Raw genomic sequence first — 17,621 nt, forward strand, 5'->3', positions numbered from 1 at the left:
ATATAAATGTAAATAAGATATGATCTCTCCTTAAGGATCTCATGGTCTAGTACAGGAGGCAAATATAAACACTTATAGTGCAAAATGATAAATGCATTTCTACTATCTCTGATTCTACATTAAATTTATTAGTAACTGGATAATGCCACTGGAGCTTTTTTTTTTCAGCAAATTCATAAAAAGTATAAAGTTAAAATTGTCACTGAGAATTTACTAAGTAGAACCTAAGTGAAACACAAAATATTTTCCAAAAGGAGAAAAATTCATAAAATTTTTAAGTTCATAAGAAATAAACAGAGTTTATAAAAACAGAATGTGTTAGAAATTAAGAAATTTGTTATAGATATTTTAAAAGGCAACCATAAATACTCTTTAATGTAACTAGGCTTACAAGAGAAATACAAACCAGAAGTTACCTTTTGGTTGGGGGTAGAGGGACAATTAAGACTGGATCAATAATTTTTCACTCAGATCAAAACTATTTATTGTACTGGTGGAAAGCAGAAAATAAAATAGAGAAGTTCACGGTAAATGAAAGTTAAAAGATCTAGTACTATTTACTAACTGACATCCCCTAGCTTTTTACTGCAAATTTTTTTCTTATTTACAGCCCCCAAATGAGCCTTTGCTAAAGCTTAAAACAAAAGCAACTGCTGATTTCCATTTCTCTTATCAGTACAGTAAGCCATGTTTGTTAATGGAATTCAGCTATCTCAGGCCATTTTTTGTGAAGAATGCATTCAGTCATTCATTCAGCAGATATTTAATGGCCAGGTACAGTTCTAGAATATGAGTATACAAATAGTGAATAAGAAAAGATGGAGGGGGGCTTCCCTGGTGGCACAGTGGTTGAGAGTCCGCCTGCCGATGCAGTGGACACGGGTTCGTGCCCCGGTCCGGGAAGATCCCACATGCCGCGGAGCGGCTAGGCCCCGTGAGCCACAGCCGCTGAACCTGCACGTCTGGAGCCTGTGCTCCGCAACGGGAGAGGCCACAACAGTGAGAGGCCCGCGTACTGCAAAAAGAAAAAGAAAAAAAAAAAAAAAGAAAAGATGGATGTGGATGGACGGACGGACAGATGGATGGATGGATAGAGAGAAAGCCAGATGGATGAATAGGACAAAGAAGGCGAAGGAATAGACAGATGTCAGGAGAATGAATTTCAATTATACCAGACAAATAAACTGAAATAGGTAACTAAATTTTCATTAAGAGTCTGCCTCCATTTTCCCAAAACACAAGTAGAGTGACCGGTACTGTCTGAAACTGATTATTAGCTATGGACTGTTGGTTCCAATAGCCGTTCCAGCCACCAGGGGAGAAAAGTTATACTAGCCATCAGAGCACAGCTGCCTCTCATTTAGCAGTAACATATCTGTGGGGGAAGAATAGAGGAAGGCTCATGAGAATAAGTAAAATATTTATTTTGAGTAAAGTTATCACTAAACATACCTTTCAGATAAAAAGGAGCTCTTGTGAGGATTTAGATTTTGACAAGATTCTAGGCTGCCATCAGATGATGAAGAAAGCTGCTCTGATTGCAAGTTGTCTGTATCACCCAAACTGGCCTCAGTTACAGGTGAGGTCTTTATGTATTTTCTTCCTAACTCCGTTCCCAGGACATTCGTCAATATAACTCTGGGTATCCTGTCATATAAAATAACAAACACTGTACTGTACTGAAATTTGCAGTAAAAAAAATTCTAGGAAGTTGAATTTTCAAGCATTTTCAACTCAGTACAAGTAAGCTATTAGAATTATATCACCCTAGAAATCAGCCCATAAAAACTCAAAATGTTGGATGAACACTCTTTTTTTTGTTTCTAGAAATACTTGTATCTTATAAATTGGCATAGATTGGCATGCCACTATAATGGCTTAACTGTACTTAGTGGATGCTATTGGGGTTGTTTAAAATTTTAACCAGTTTTTCTCAAAAAATGCTTTTTCTTTTCCAGTAGTTATTAAAAACACAGATACTACAAACCAATTCAATAAATCTTTATTCTTCTCCTTCAACAGAAAGGTCCTTGGTAAATAACAATACTCATAATTGGTAAATGACAAATGCTAAATCCAATAAGGAAGACATCATTCAGATTGTATCTATGGTAATGATAGACTCCTTAAGTGAAACAGCACATACACTGATGGTAATAAATACTCTTTATATAATAGCACCAGGGAAAAGGGTCAACAAAATAAATGTTTAGTAAAGTGTAATTTTTAACACTCCAAACTTTTTTAAAGTGGTGGTTTCATATCATCCTTAAACAGAAGAGGATAGCCTAATCTTCTCCTGGTTAGCCAGTTGTTACTATAAACAACTGATGTTCTTTTCCACACTACAATGATGCCCTCAAGGCAACTATCTGTCCTGAATTGACTGGCCCAGGCCAAATTATTGTGATTTTTTTACTTCACATTAGTGTATTTTTTAAGTTTCCTATCTCCTCTTTATCAGATGTCCCCCTTGACTGTTACCCATATGTCACTTGAAGCACTTTATTGACCTTTTGTGAGAGACAATACATAACACCTAGAAAGGGCCAGAGTACTTTTGTTTAAGTAAAAAAATGTGAGCTTCCCTGTACTTTGTTACATCTGCTGTAGTTCTCAGAGGTACTCTATTTTCACTACATAGAGGCACTGTGTTCTTTTCACTATGTTCCAGATAATGTAAAATTTCAGCTCATAGGAGAACTTTAAAATAACTTAGCCTTCTCTTTATTTTAAACATAAAGAACTCAAAGTTCAGAAAAGTTAAATGGTTGCCCAAGTATAAGCAACTCTTCCTGGAAGAAGGACCTTGGCCAATTATCTTTTGGTTCTTTTAATTTTATCCCATTACACTGCATCCTCAATACTAACCTGCCACAGCATCAAGATAACTGAGCTTTTCTGTAGATACTTCAGGAAACTTTAAAAATATCCATTTCCAGAACAACCTCCACAAAAAAATGTACTGGGTTGATTAACCAGTATATGATCTAAAAACAAGGCTAGCAGTAAATACAACTCTCTGAACTCAGAGTTCGAGTGAAGGAAGAAAGCAAAGAAAGTTAGCCATTTAGTACAACCACTAACTGTGGGGAGAGGAGGACAGAGATATTTTTCTATCTCCCCTCATGATTTAAATCTCTAAGAATCCTATTTATTATTGTCTGCTTTGTATATTTGATGTCTGACAGAACCCTTCTTAAAATCCTCGAATTGAAGTAGGAATGAAGACAATACAGGACCAGTAAGGAGTCTCAAGATTTCTTCTGTCTGACCTCACACTAGGAATTGCTGTGAAATAAATCACTAAAGAAAACTCAACTACAGTTCTCAATGCTTTAGGAAAAATGCAGGAATATTAGAAGAGAGAATTTAATTGGGTAAGAACTATTTTTTTCCAAATAGTTTGGCACAATTAAAATTTTACTTACTTTTAAGAGATGAGAGAATCTGATATACTAGTTGATAGCTCATTTTAAGAGCAGATGATACACTCTTTTTATGGTCCCCTATCATTACTGAATTCTAAAATGTGGCTCATAATGAAAATAATCCAAGAACCGTAGTGTTTATAAAGAGAAAATTTGGGGCACAGAGGAAGAAATACCAAAGAAATATCAGCTATAATTTAGTACCTCTGTTTAAATGCCTGACTACAGTATGTTTAAATGTGTTTTAAAATGTTGAGTCCCTAAAAAAAAAAAAAGCTGTCTCTCCAAATATGAGAGAGAGAGTCCATAGAAGATTAGTCCTATAAAAAGTACTGAAGAGAATAATCAACAACAACAAAAAATACAAATATCAGCAATGAAAGGGAAAAATTATAAAGATTAGAATTAGCTTCTGAATAATAAATGATCATTCTATTCTTTTATGGTTTGTTTTGCTGCTAGATTTTGAAGGAAGAAAAAGCAGAGCTATGAAAAAAGAATCTTAGAGGATAAATGAGAATTTTTAAGCTAAACAAATAGCTGAAAGTCTTTCCTAGAAGAGAAAAATGTCAAAATTCACCAAAAAACCACTTGAAAAGATTATATACCAAACTGCAGTAGAACCCGCATTTCTAAAGCACAAGAGCCCTAGAGGGCCTCTGAAGCTATCAGAAGGTTCAGGGAACTATCTCAGCATGTCTACCATGATACACCTTTCAATTAGAAAGCATTCTACCACTATGTGAACAAATGCCACAAGAAAAAAATTTTTTAAGTAAGTAGAATATTTAAAGGTTAATAGACATCACATAAAATATGTAATAAAGTCCAATACCTACTTATTAAAAAATTAAAGGTCAAAAGAATGAAAAGCAGTATGGCACAGAGGTTAAGACCAAGGACTCTGGAGTCAAACATAAGGTTGGGTTCTGAATTCAGCACCTAGTAACTATATAACCTTAGATAAGTTACTTACCATAATTTATACCTCTTATCTTTGATCTCCTCATCTCAAAGATGGGGAGAATTATAATATCTACCTTAAAAAATTATAAAGATTAGATGAAATAATAGATGTAAAGCAGTTTAGCACAAGTCCTGGCACACAGTAAATATACAATAAATGGAAGCTCACTTTAATTTTCCTATTATTGAAGTCTTGCTCAAACTTATAAATTATCTTTTCAATTAGTGCTTGACTGTCATAATTCATCATGCTCTGCAATCTTAATGAAAATATTTTATTAGAAAAGTATACAGTTAAATAGTTAGCAATGCCTACAGTACACCTAGCTCTTCATAACACTAACCATAGCCCAAACATCTTTCATCAGCTATTCTCAACTTATGTAATTTGTGTACCTTGAAGAAACAGAGAGCTCTGTAATGAAAGCCTTACAGAAAACAAATCTATAAAGTAATAACTAAGTTCATAATACCTAAACTGTCTTTTGGTGTACAACTTATAAATTAGCACTGCCATGGAAATTCTAGGGCTAGCCAGCATTTCAAAAGATTCTGAATTTTCACAAGAAATATATAAAGGTGTATACTTCATCTCTCATACTATCGCAATATATAAGGAAGGACTGAAAAATGTCATTTCACACAGTCCATCCAATTTTTTCCCAAGTATGCAAATAGTATCAGTAAGTAAAACAGAATTTGTTTAACTTTACTTACTAATATTATGAAATCACACTTCAACATATAATATGTTAAACCAAAGGAGAAACAAATTTTGTAATGCAGTGAGATGAAACAGAAAGTATATCGGCCTGAGTAGTAATATCATTTATTGATTGTGTCTTTACATGGTTATTTTCTCTGGTTCTTAATTTTTTCAATCACAAATTGTGAGTTCCTCCCCCACATATTGGTAGCAAGGTAAATATAAGATTGAAATAATTTAATAAATGGGGAAAAACTTTGAAAAACTGATAAGAGCTAATAAGACATACTTGATGCTAAGAGCAAATTTTTAAAGAAATGGAACCCTTGTTGAAATTACATCTGGTAATAAAGCTATAAATAACAAGCAAAAAAATTACAATGCTAATTTAGTTTTTATTTTGTTGTAATTTAGATGAATGTTTTTCTAAAACTGTGGTATGTAACTTATTTTTTTCTTGATCAAAACATTTTTTTTCTTTTTTTTTGGTTAACAATGGTCATTTCTTTCTTTAGGCTGCACCGGGTCTTTTTTAGGGTTCCTATAAATGTATTCTTATCCCAGATGATATAATTCAAAATATTACTTTCCAAATCAGTTTCTTAAGCTACAAAGAAAAAAAATTTTTCATTTTTGAATTACTTTCTTAAAGAGATTCACAGATTTCCTAAGTTTGCTCTTTTCTTTTACTAAGCTATATTTTAAGTGAATATATTATCACTCAACTAAAACATTACTGGCTTAAAGAACTCTTAAGGTTACAAGAATACCGGGGTGTCCAGAAAGTCTTACCACCACAATATCTGGAATATATAATTTTCTAAAACTTCAAACATAGGCAAACTTAAGAAAAACATGAATAAATATAATTAAGCCATTTAGGGGAATTCCAAGAACCAGGAACTAACTTTTTTTTAACAGAATATAGTTACACTGTGTCAATATTTCTCTAATAATCTCTGGTGCCAATAGATGAAAACAGGAGAAAGATGCTTTACCGTTTCAAAAGTTTTGCACATGTCTCCCACTAGGCTCTTTCTTGCCTAATGTCCAAAGTTTAAAGGATCTGGAAATATTCTCCCAGGAAAACAGATATGAACCACATAAGGAGATAAAACCTACACTAAAATATGGTTTACTTGTTTAAAAAGAAATGTATGCATCCCACATACTGCTAATTTGATATTTCTAAAACTCTTGACCCTGTTCTTCATTATTTAACAAGATTGATTGGTATCATGTGTTTTCTGTTTTTCTTCTCAACTTTATCCGGAAATTAAAAGGCTAAACTATCTTCATTAAAAAGCAACTTACTTAGATCACTACCTTTAGATCCTAGAACGCACATAAAATTTCTAAAAAATGCCACTCCTTTTCTGTACAGCTGAAACTAACACAACACTATAAATCAACTATACTCCAATATAAAATTTAAAAGTTTAAATTAAAAAATAAAAACAAATAAGTAAATAAAATTTTTAAAAAGTAAAAAAATGACATTTCTGGGAATGAATGAGTAATTTTGGTTTACTCAATATTTAAACTTTAAGTTAAAAACTAAAAATACAGCTTCCCTGGTGGCACAGTGGTTGAGAGTCCACCTGCCGATGCAGGGGACATGGGTTCGTGCCCCGGTCCGCGAAGTTCCCACATGCCGAGGAGCGGCTGGGCCCATGAGCCATGGCCGCTGAGCCTGCGCGTCCTGAGCCTGTGCTCCGCAATGGGAGAGGCCACAACAGTGAGAGGCCCGCGTACCGCAAAAAATAAATAAATAAATAAATTTTTCTCTCTTTCATCTTTCTGAAATAATGAAATCCTACCTAAGTAAAATGAAAATAAGACAAACAGCATCATGTAAAAGTCTCAGTCTCCTAGTCTAGATAGCAAGCTCCACAAAGAAAACATCTAACTAAAGCTATACCCTAAACAGTTCTCCAATTTTCTTATTTGAAGCTTGTGATATCTCTTCTCCTGATTGTCCCCAAAATTACAGAGCAGATAATTGGTTCTGATGGAGGAAAAGACATTTCAATCAAGGAGACTGAAGATGTAACTCTGCTGAGAAGCAATTTCTTTCTTATAGTCAGCAAACATGTATTGAGCGTTTAGTATGTGCCCAGTACTGTGCAAGGAAAAAATAATAAAATGTAGGGTCCCTGCCCTCATGAAGCTTATTGTCAGGGAAGCAGAGAAACTAAAAATCACAGTATAGTGTGATGAGTGCTATGATACAGGAACAGGCTGCTTAGCAAGACAAAGAAAGGGATCAAATGCAGATGTGGCAGGTGGAATCAAAGAAGAAATGAGCTCAATGTTAAATATAATGAGCTCAATATAAGTCAGTAAAGGGGAAAAGGAGAATTGTTCCCAAGATAAGAGAAAAAGCATGAGCTCAGAGGAATAAAACAGCATTATACATTCAGTGAACTACCAGTAGTTTCCTAAATCTAAAGCACAGCATAAATATGGAAGAGTGGACATACACAAAGCTAGAGGTAGTCAAAGGTGAAATCATCACGGACCTTGTATGCCAAGGTAAGGAATTTGAACTTTATCCTAAACTTTATGTGGAGCCACAGAAAGATGTTAAACTGGAGAGTGACAAGTAACATCTACCTTTCAGAACGAATACTTCAGCAACAATACAGAGAAATAACCTAGAAGAAAAAGACTATGCTCAGGAAGCCCAATCAAATTACGATCCTAATAATAAAGGCACAAAGTTATCAGGGCCTGAACTGAGGCAGTGGCAATAAAGATGAAGAAAAGATCATTTCAAGACAGATTTAGGAGGTACAAATAACTAGACATGATAAATGATTGGATAAAAAGGATAAGGAAAAAAGAGGAGCCAGGACAATTTCCAAGTTCTAATTTGAAGAACTAAGTGTAAAGAGGAGTCATATATTCAGACAGGGAGGAGATACAGAGATAGGAACAAGTCTGAGAACAAAGACGATGATCCACTTTGGAACAAGTTAAATTTAGGACACCTAGAGCTGAGGGAAAAAGTCTGGACTAACTAGTAGTTCATCCCAGTAAGTGAACAGAACAACACACACACAGTGAAAACCAAATTAGAATCTTACTGGGACTCTTCACATTATATTTAAATTTCATGGACACATAATCTAGCTGCTAACAACTTGTGGTGAAAAAACTATTCCAAGAGAATGAAACATTACACTTTTCCAATCATGCTGATCTAATTGAAAAAAGGACAGATATGGGATGAGGGGACAGATGTCATTTGGAAGAGAGCTAAAGCTTCTTTTCAAGAGAATCAAAGGGATTGGAAGGGTCATTCCTTTAGCCCCCTTTATTTAGATCTAGCAGCACAGTAAGGGAATAGCTCACCTGTACTAAGGAGGAAAAACACTGGACTCCAGGACAATGAGAGCAAACTGCTTCATAAATTACTGAAGCTAAGTTGTTTGACTCTAAGATTTTGGGTGCTTTAGAAAGTTAAATTTACATCAGATATGATCTAGTACAGAAATTCCTGTTACATAGCTTTTTATGTTTTTGCCTTTTTTAAAAGAAGTGTCCTTGGTGAAAAGGGAACCCTCCTCTGCACTGTTGGTGGCAATGTAAATTGATACAACCACTATGGAGAACAGTATGGAAGTTCCTTAAAAAGCTAAAAATAGAACTACCATATGACGCAGCAATCCCACTACTGAGCATTTACCCTGAGAAAACCATAATTCAAAAAGACACATGCACCCCAATGTTCACTGCAGCACTATTTACAATAGCCAGGACATGGAAGCAACCTAAATGTCCATCGATAGATGAATGGATAAAGAAGATTTGGCACATATATACAATGGAATATCACTCAGCCATAAAAAGAAATGAAGTTGAGTTATTTGTAGTGAGGTGGATGGACCTAGAGTCTGTCATACAGAGTGAAGTAAGTCAGAAAGAGAAAAACAAATACCATATGCTAATGCATATATATGGAGTCCAAAAATAAATGGTACTGATGAACCTAGTGTCAGGACAGGAATAAAGAAGTAGACATAGAGAATGGTCTTGAGGACACGGGGAAAGGGAAGGGTAAGCTGGGACGAAGTGAGAGAAGCATCAACATATACACACTACCAAATGTAAAATAGATATCTAGTGCGAAGCAGCCGCACAGCACAGGGAGATCAGCTTGGTGCTTTGTGACCACCTAGAGGGGTGGGATAAGGAGGGTAGGAGGGAGACGCAAGAGGGAGGGCATATGGGGATCTATGCATGCATATGGCTGATTCACTTTGTTGTACAACAGAAACTAACATAGCATTGTGAAGCAATTACACTCCAATAAAGATGTATTAAAAAAAAGTGTCCTTTTTAAAAATACAATTAATGCATAATACTATGTTCAGATGTTTTGACAGAGTTCTTTAATATTTAAAATAATTGTGCTGAAAGTTAACAGGTTTTCACTGGATCTTGGCTTAAAGCACTTACAAATCGTTATCAGATTACAGACCAAATAACCAAAGCACCATCTAGCTAATGACAGGATATGCTAATTGAAAGCAAAATACCTCCCCTAAAAAATACTCATTTAAGGGTTAAAACTGTAAGTGGAAATACATTGAAAATATTAATATGTTACAGATGACAAATTCCCAGAGCTAATTCCTAATTTTTAGCCCCAAACTTCATATATAATTCTTTTAAAAAATATAGAACAAAACTTGTTAGTTTTCAAAATTAAACCGCATATTTATTATCAAAAATCTGGGAGTAATATTTCAAAATCATCTCCTTTTTAAAAAAAACGCATGTAAAATACAAGGAAGCTCACAAAGTCAAAAGTAGTAACGACCCAGGTTAAATAATATTTAAAAGGTATGTTAAAGATGCAGAAAATTTAAAAGATCTACAGATAGATATACATACCTGTTTTATTTCTGCATCTTTAACACACCTTTCAAAAAATATTTAATCTAGGTCCTTACCCATCTATATATATCTAGTTCTTCATTTTATATCGTATGTGAATCTCTAAAAATATGTACATGTGAATCAAATTATTAAGCTAAATGCACTAAGAATACTTGTTTTTAAAAATAATTCTATGTCAATCTAATGAAATGTAGAATCATTAACTTTGTAAATTAAGATTGTCAACTTTAAGATTTGAGGGAGTCACACCTGTATATGCAGATTTTCTTAAAGACCATTTCCAACAATCTTATTTTGAAGACTATTGGACTTAAATTATTTCAACTGCGGTAAGTTGAACAAAAGCAATACTGAACAACATACCTTTCAGATAAATTAAGGCTTTGGTGAAGAGGTTCTAATTTTTGACATGTCTCTAGGCTGTCAACAGATGTCGAAGGCAATGAGTCTGATTGCACCTTGTTGGCATCACATAAATTAGCATCATTTTTAGGTAGGGTCTTTCTGAATTTTCGTCCTAAATCCGTCCATAGGACATTCGTCAACATAACTTTGAGTTGCCTGTTACACACATAAATAATTAATACATACAGTACTAAACATTATATAATACATGAATTCATCACAAATTATAACAAATGAAAACTTCCAGGAATTCTAAATTCAGTCCTTCAAGAAATTAACCAGAGTAGTAAATATCAAAAGTAAAAAATACGCCAATCATTCTCAAATATACATGAAAAACTAAAGCACATTTCACTTAAATTGGGACTTTCTTCAGAATTCTATCTAGTATACTACATCTGTGGTCACACACACGTACAGCTGTTGGATTGCTGGTAACCAATCTGTGCTTGGTCACACTACAAGTGGAACAACAACACACATCTGCACATCATGTCACAGAGGCAACCGCTTTCTGCACTAAAAATGTATTTTTGTTTTAGTATTTGATTTGGAAAACATAATTAAAACTAAGGATAACAGTACAACATCTACAATCTTAACCCTACACAGTCTTAAGATACATTTAATTTTACCTTATTTCTAAAAATATGTCAATTTAAAACACTTACTGTACCTACAAAAATTTCAAAAGTAAAACTGATAAATCCAAACACTTCCAGCTCTGCCTCATTACATTTTGCCCATTACTCATTCAACATATCTATGTGCTGATAATACCTGAAGAACTGTGTTCAGTTCTAGAACCATGAAATATAGTTTCTTCAGGACTGTGAACAGGCTACCAAGTAGATGTGAGACAATGTCAAATGAGGAATGGCTGGAAGAATTGGAAATGTGTGATCAGAAGAGTGTCTATTCTATTCCCTAGTACCAGTTTTAGGCACTGTTTGTTTAACAAATGTTAATAATATTAAGAAAGAGAAAGCAAAGTGTTCGTGTATTTTTAATATAAAACAGAGCTCAAAGAAATCACTTGTTTGCCACAGCCACTTGGGGCTGTATCTTCAGATCATCTGGAAGAAGCGGGATAGAAGTCTTCAGAGGAACCTCTATAGAACACACTGAAACTCCAAATACTTTAAGTTTATAGATTTTAGAATTATCATTAAAGAATAAAGAGATGAGTGAAATTTCTATGAATGAATAATAATTCATTCTTCGTTCAACAAATACTTACCAAATACCTTCTAGCAAAACAACTGTACTAGTAGAATCTGGAGATTCAGCAACAAACGAAAGAGTTACAGTTCCTGCCTTCATGGAGCTTACATTCCAAAGAAGAATTACCCGATTAGTTATTTAATTACAACTGTGATGAGCAATACGAACAGAAAATACAGGTGCTGCATTTCTTCTGAACCAGATCAGGGAAGGTTTTACTGAGAATATGACATTTACGCTGATACTGTCCAAAGGAAACAAGTGGAAAATGGACAGTGGTTCAAAAAGGAGGACAAAATGTAAATGCTCAGACAAGAGTAAAGCTTGTTCAAGGAAATTAAAGGACTTACCTGGCTCAAGTGCTTAAAGTGAAGAGGAAATTTGTATAAGATAAAGATGGGCAGTTAGGCAGGACCCTGTGGACTATACTGAGGATTTGAAACTTTAATGTCAACAACAATATCAATCCCCTAGTTTTAACAAAAGAATCATGAGACCAGAGCTGTATTTTTAAAAGATGACTTTGATCTTTTATGAATAATAAAGAAAACACCAAGAGAAAAGGGTAATAATGAATTTAGAGAGGAAATGGTGCTTAGGGATAGTTTAGTGGAATGGTGGGAGCAGAAATGGGAAAGAAGAAAAGGGACACAGACACAGCAAATGTAGGCAGTTGACAAACAGCTACAAAAGGGGGATATAGGACAAGAGCTGAAGATAAATGTGAGATGCAAGAAAGGTCTTCTTAGTTAGTTATTGGTTGGTTAGTTAGCTTAAGATAGAAAATAGCTGTGTAAGTTTCAGTGCTTAGGGGAAGAGGTCAACAGACTAGGAGAGGTTGAAGATACAGAAGACAGTATAATTAACTTTATAATTAAGTTTCTTAAGAAGTAGCATAAAAAGAGCTAATATTTACTGAACATGCACCATACACCAGGAAGCATGTTAAGACCTCTACAATGATTAACACTTCATTTAATCCTCACAACTACTCTGTGAAGTATAATGGTAATTATTCTTCTGCAACTGAGAAGACCAAGAATAGAATGATTAATAACTAAGTCCATAGTTAAATGAGTGAGTGGTGAGAGCGGGATCCAAAGCCACACACTCTCAACTCTGTTGCCAGCACTCTTAACTGCTCCACTGTGCTGGTTTATGGTGGGAGAAGAACCCCTTTTCCTTCTTCCAGAAACCAAGATCATTTTTTCAAAGTGATACAAAAGGTAAAAGAACACAGGCTTGAGGAGAGAACAGGTTTCAAATCATCACTGTGGAGAGGGGGAACACAAGCTGACTAGAGAAACACAGTAGGATTATCTTGAAGTTGAGGAATCCAGTAGGGTTAATAACCACAAATTTATAATGGCATAAACATACTGTGTTTTGTGATTTTTTTTCCCATCACTGCTCAGCCACCTTGGTGTCAGCACAATGCAAACAGATAATTAGGTTCACAAATGATTATTAATTACGAAGGAAAAAGGCACCTTTATAACTGAAAATCTGGTAGCTACCACCTTAACCAAGTGATCAAATGTAAGGTCACCAACAGTGGGACAAGCAGACACTACATATCCCGATATAATGCAATAAGCAAATGACATCAGCTATGAAGTACTTTTGCCAAAAATGTAACATGAACCTAATTATGAGGACAAACACAATTATAAAAATCTAGAATGTAGGACATTCTACAAGACAACTGGCCTGAACTCTTCAAAAAATCAATGTCATGGTTTAGGGGGGTCGGGGGGAGGCAGGGGCTATTCTAAGATTAAGAGACTAATGAGACATAATAACCAAAAAATAAAATGCATGAACCTCAATTTGATCCTAGATTATTTTAACAAAAGACATTTTGGGGGACATTTAGAGAATTCTGATTCTAGACTTTATATTACATGATAATATGAAATTATTATAAATTTTCTTCATAATATATTGTGGTTACCATGTAAAAGAATTTTCTTGTTCTTAAGAAGTGCAGGCTAAAGTATTCAGAGGTGAAGTGCCTGACATCTGTGACTTACCTTCAAATGGTTCTGCGGAAAAAAAATGTGTACATGAATATGCATATGTGATATGCACTTACATACATGTATGAAAAGAGACTGAGAGAAGGCAAATGTGGGAAAACATTAACAACATCTTGCGTGTTTGTTATACTCTTAACAAAATAATCCCGCCTGGTCCTGTACCAAAAAAATATGAAACGGGGAAAAAGCTATGCATGAAGATATTCATCACAGTATTATTTATAAAAGCAACAAAATGAAAGCAAATTTAAATTCCCAGCAATAGGGACTTTCCTGGTGGTCCAGCAGTAAACAATCCGCCTTCCAATGCACGAGACACAGGTTCAATCCCTGGTCGGGGAACTAAGATCCCACATTCTGCATGGCAACTAAGCCCTCGTGCTGCAACTACTGAGCCCACGCACCTCAACTAGAGAGAGGGGAAAAATAAAACCGCATGCTACAATGCACACGTGCCACAACTAGAGAGAAGCCTGTGCGCCACCAACGAAAGATCCCACATGCCGCAACAAAGATCCCACGAGCCACAACGAAGACCCGACACAGCCAAAAATTTAAAAATTTTTTAAATTAAAAACATAAAAATTCCCAGCAATAGCAGAATGGTTAAGTAAACAATGATAAAGCCACTTAATGGAATGTTACTTATTAGTCTCTTAAAATCTTCTACTTTAAATTTTAAGAGAGACTGGCTGTGTTTTTTTCTTTCAACTTGTCTTTATTTCTCTTTTCTATACTAAGCAAGTACTATACTATTTACATAAAGAGAAATGTCAACCAATTAATTTTGTAAAGAATGGTAAACATCTTTACCCAGTCAAAAACTATCTATTGATTAGTGAAAAAAATTATTTTTTACATTCAGGACTACTCTTTTATAGGTTTTACAACTGTACAACTTAAAATGATCAAATGAAAATACTTCTAAAATCTTAAGGATATATAAGGTATACTTTTCGTCTGAGAAAACTACTATTAGTAATTTGCTAAATTATTTGGGAAAATATCCCAGTGGTAATTTTAATAATTTTAAATATGAAAATATCCAATGTTGGAAAATGCCATTTTTCTATTCACCCAAACCAAATAAGAATCACCACTGGTGATTTTACTGGTAATTCTAATAGTTGGCTCTAAGTGAAAAAGACAATTTGGATTCTCTGTGAAAATACTTATTTCATGTTCATAAATTTGCTTTACTGTAATCTGATTGACTAATAATATCCTAAGGCAGAAGTCAGCAATCTTTTCCCCCCAAATTAAAGGTAAAATTTTTTAAATTTCTATATATTTAAATATATTTGAACACTTCACAAGAAAGACATATGAATAGCGAATATGCACATAAAAAGGTGCTCAATATCATTAACCTCATCTTTCCAGTCTTTAAAAAAAGTTTGTCTTTTCAAAAAAGGGGGAAGGACAGCAAAATATTTCAACAGACACTTTAGAGAAGATACAAAAGAACAAGAAGCACATGAAAAGATGCTCAATATCATCATTCATCAAGGAAATGCAATTAAAACCACAATAAGATATCACTACACATACATTAAAAGGGATGATGACAGAGATTGACCATACAAGTGCTGGCAGGAGGGTGGAGGAAGTAAAACTCTTCTGCACTGCTGATGAGAATGTAAAGTGGCACAATTGCTTTTGGAAAACATTTGGCAGTTGCTTAACAAAGTTGAAAATGTACTTTCAATGACCCAGCAACCCATCTCCTAGGTATTTAACCAAAAGGAATAAAAACATGTCCACACAGGCACTTGTACATGGATATTCACAGTAGCTTCATTAATAGTAGTATTAATTTTTCACAGAACTAAAACAAAAAAAAAGTTTAAATTTGTATGGAAACATAGAAGACTGCAAATAGCCAAACCAATCTTGAGAAACAGAAACAGAGCTGGAGGAATCAGGCTCCCTGACTTCAGATTATATTACAAACCTAGAGTAATCAAAACAGTATGATACTGGCACAAAAACAGAAATACAGATCAATGGAACAAGATAGAAAGCCCTGAGATAAACCCATGCACATATGGTCACCTTATCTTTGATAAAGGAGGCACAAATATACAATGGAGAAAAGACAGCCTCTTCAATAAGTGGTGCTGGGAAAACTGGACGGCTACATGTAAAAGAATGAAATTAGAAAACTCCCTAACACCATACACAAAAATAAACTCAAAATGGATTAAAGACCTAAATGTAAGGCCAGGCACTATAAAACTCTTAGAGGAAAACATAGGCAGAACACTCTATGACATAAATCAGAGCAAGATCCTTTTTGACCCACCTCCTAGAGAAATGGAATTAAAACAAAAATATACAAATGGGACCTAATGAAACTTAAAAGCTTTTGCACAGCAAAGGAAACCATAAACAAGACAAAAAGACAACCCTCAGAATGGGAGAAAATATTTGCAAACGAAGCAACTGACAAAAGATTAATACAAGCAGATCATGAAGCTCAATATCAAAAAAACAAACAACCCAATCCAAAACTGGGCAGAAGGCCTAAATAGACATTTCTCCAAAGAAGATATATAGACTGCCAACAAACACATGAAAGGATGCTCAACATAACTAATCATTAAAGAAATGCAAATCAAACCTACAATGAGGTATCACCTCACACCGGTCAGAATGGCCATCATCAAAAAATCTACAAACAATAAATGCTGAAGAGGGTGTGGAGAAAAAGGAACCCTCCTACACTGTTGGAGGGAATGTAAATTGATACAGCCACTATGGAGAAGAGTATAGAGGTTCCTTAAAAAACTAAAATTAGAACTACCATACAACCCAGCAATCCCACTACTGGGCATATACCCTGAGAAAACCATAATTCAAAGAGTCATGTACCACAGTGTTCATTGCAGCTCTATTTACAATAGCCACAACATGGAAGCAACCTAAGTGTCCATCGACAGATGAATGGATAAAGAAGATGTGGCATATCTATAAAATGGAATATTATTCAGCCATAAAAGGAAACAAAATTGATCTATTTGTAGTGAGACGGATAGACCTAGAGACTGTCATACAGAGTGAAGTAAGTTAGAAAGAGAAAAACAAATACCATATGGTAATACATATATATGGAATCTAAAAAAAAAAAAAAATGGTTCTGATGAACCAAGGAGCAGGACAGGAATAAAGATGCAGATGGAGAGAAGGTACTTGAGGACACGGGGAGGGGGAAGGGTAAGCTGGGACGAAGTGACAGAGTAGCTATGACATATATACACTACCAAATGTAAAACAGATAGTGGGAAGCAGCCACATAGCACAGGGAGAACAGCTCGGTGCTTTGTGACCACCTAGAGGGGTGGGATAGGGAGGGTAGGAAGGAGACGCAAAAGTGAGAGGATATGGGGATATATGTATACATATAGCTGATTCACTTTGTTATACAGCAGAAACTAACACAACACTGTAAAGCAATTATACTCCAATAAAGATGTTTTTAAAAAAAAAAACAGAAACAGGGGCTTCCCTGGTGGTGCAGTGGTTGAGAGTCCGCCTGCCGATGCAGGGGACATGGGTTCGTGCCCCGGTCCAGGAAGATCCCACATGCCGCGGAGCGGCTGGGCCCGTGAGCCATGGCCGCTGAGCCTGCGCATCCAGAGCCTGTGCTCCGCAACGGGAGAGGCCACAACAGTGAGAGGCCCAAGTACAGCAAAAAAAAAAACAGAAACAGACTCAGAGACATAGAAAACCAATTTATGGTTACCAAACAGGAGGGAGAGGTGGCGAGGGACAAATTAAGAGTATGTGATTAACCGGTATAAACTACTATACATAAAATAGATAAGCAAGAAGGATTTACTGTATAGCACAGGAAATTATATTCAGTGTCTTGTAATAACCTATAATGGAATATAATCTGAAAAAATATACAACTGAATCATTTTGCTTGAAACACAGTAT

General features: G+C 35.0%; 1 protein-coding gene across 27 annotated transcripts in view; it reads right to left on the reverse strand.

The window, feature by feature from the left end:
- SENP7 (SUMO specific peptidase 7) overlaps nt 1-17,621 on the reverse strand; it is a 171,357-nt gene that overhangs the window by 76,495 nt on the left and 77,241 nt on the right. For 23 of the 27 annotated variants that reach the window (XR_009563695.2, XM_060298014.1, XM_070045437.1 and 20 more), the window contains 2 exons: nt 10,375-10,572; nt 1,453-1,647 (listed from right to left, as the gene is read on the reverse strand). The exons of 3 other annotated variants lie outside the window; for them this stretch is intronic. Coding sequence is in view for 23 of the 24 variants with exons in the window: in XM_060298014.1 (XP_060153997.1) it covers nt 1,453-1,647; nt 10,375-10,572 (393 nt within the window). In the remaining variant the exon portion in view is untranslated. The remainder of the gene's footprint in view (nt 1-1,452; nt 1,648-10,374; nt 10,573-17,621) is intronic. One more of the 27 variants, XM_070045443.1, reaches the window with a different exon arrangement.

Source organism: Globicephala melas, chromosome 4, assembly GCF_963455315.2.
Source record: "Globicephala melas chromosome 4, mGloMel1.2, whole genome shotgun sequence".
Lineage (NCBI taxonomy): Eukaryota > Metazoa > Chordata > Mammalia > Artiodactyla > Delphinidae > Globicephala > Globicephala melas.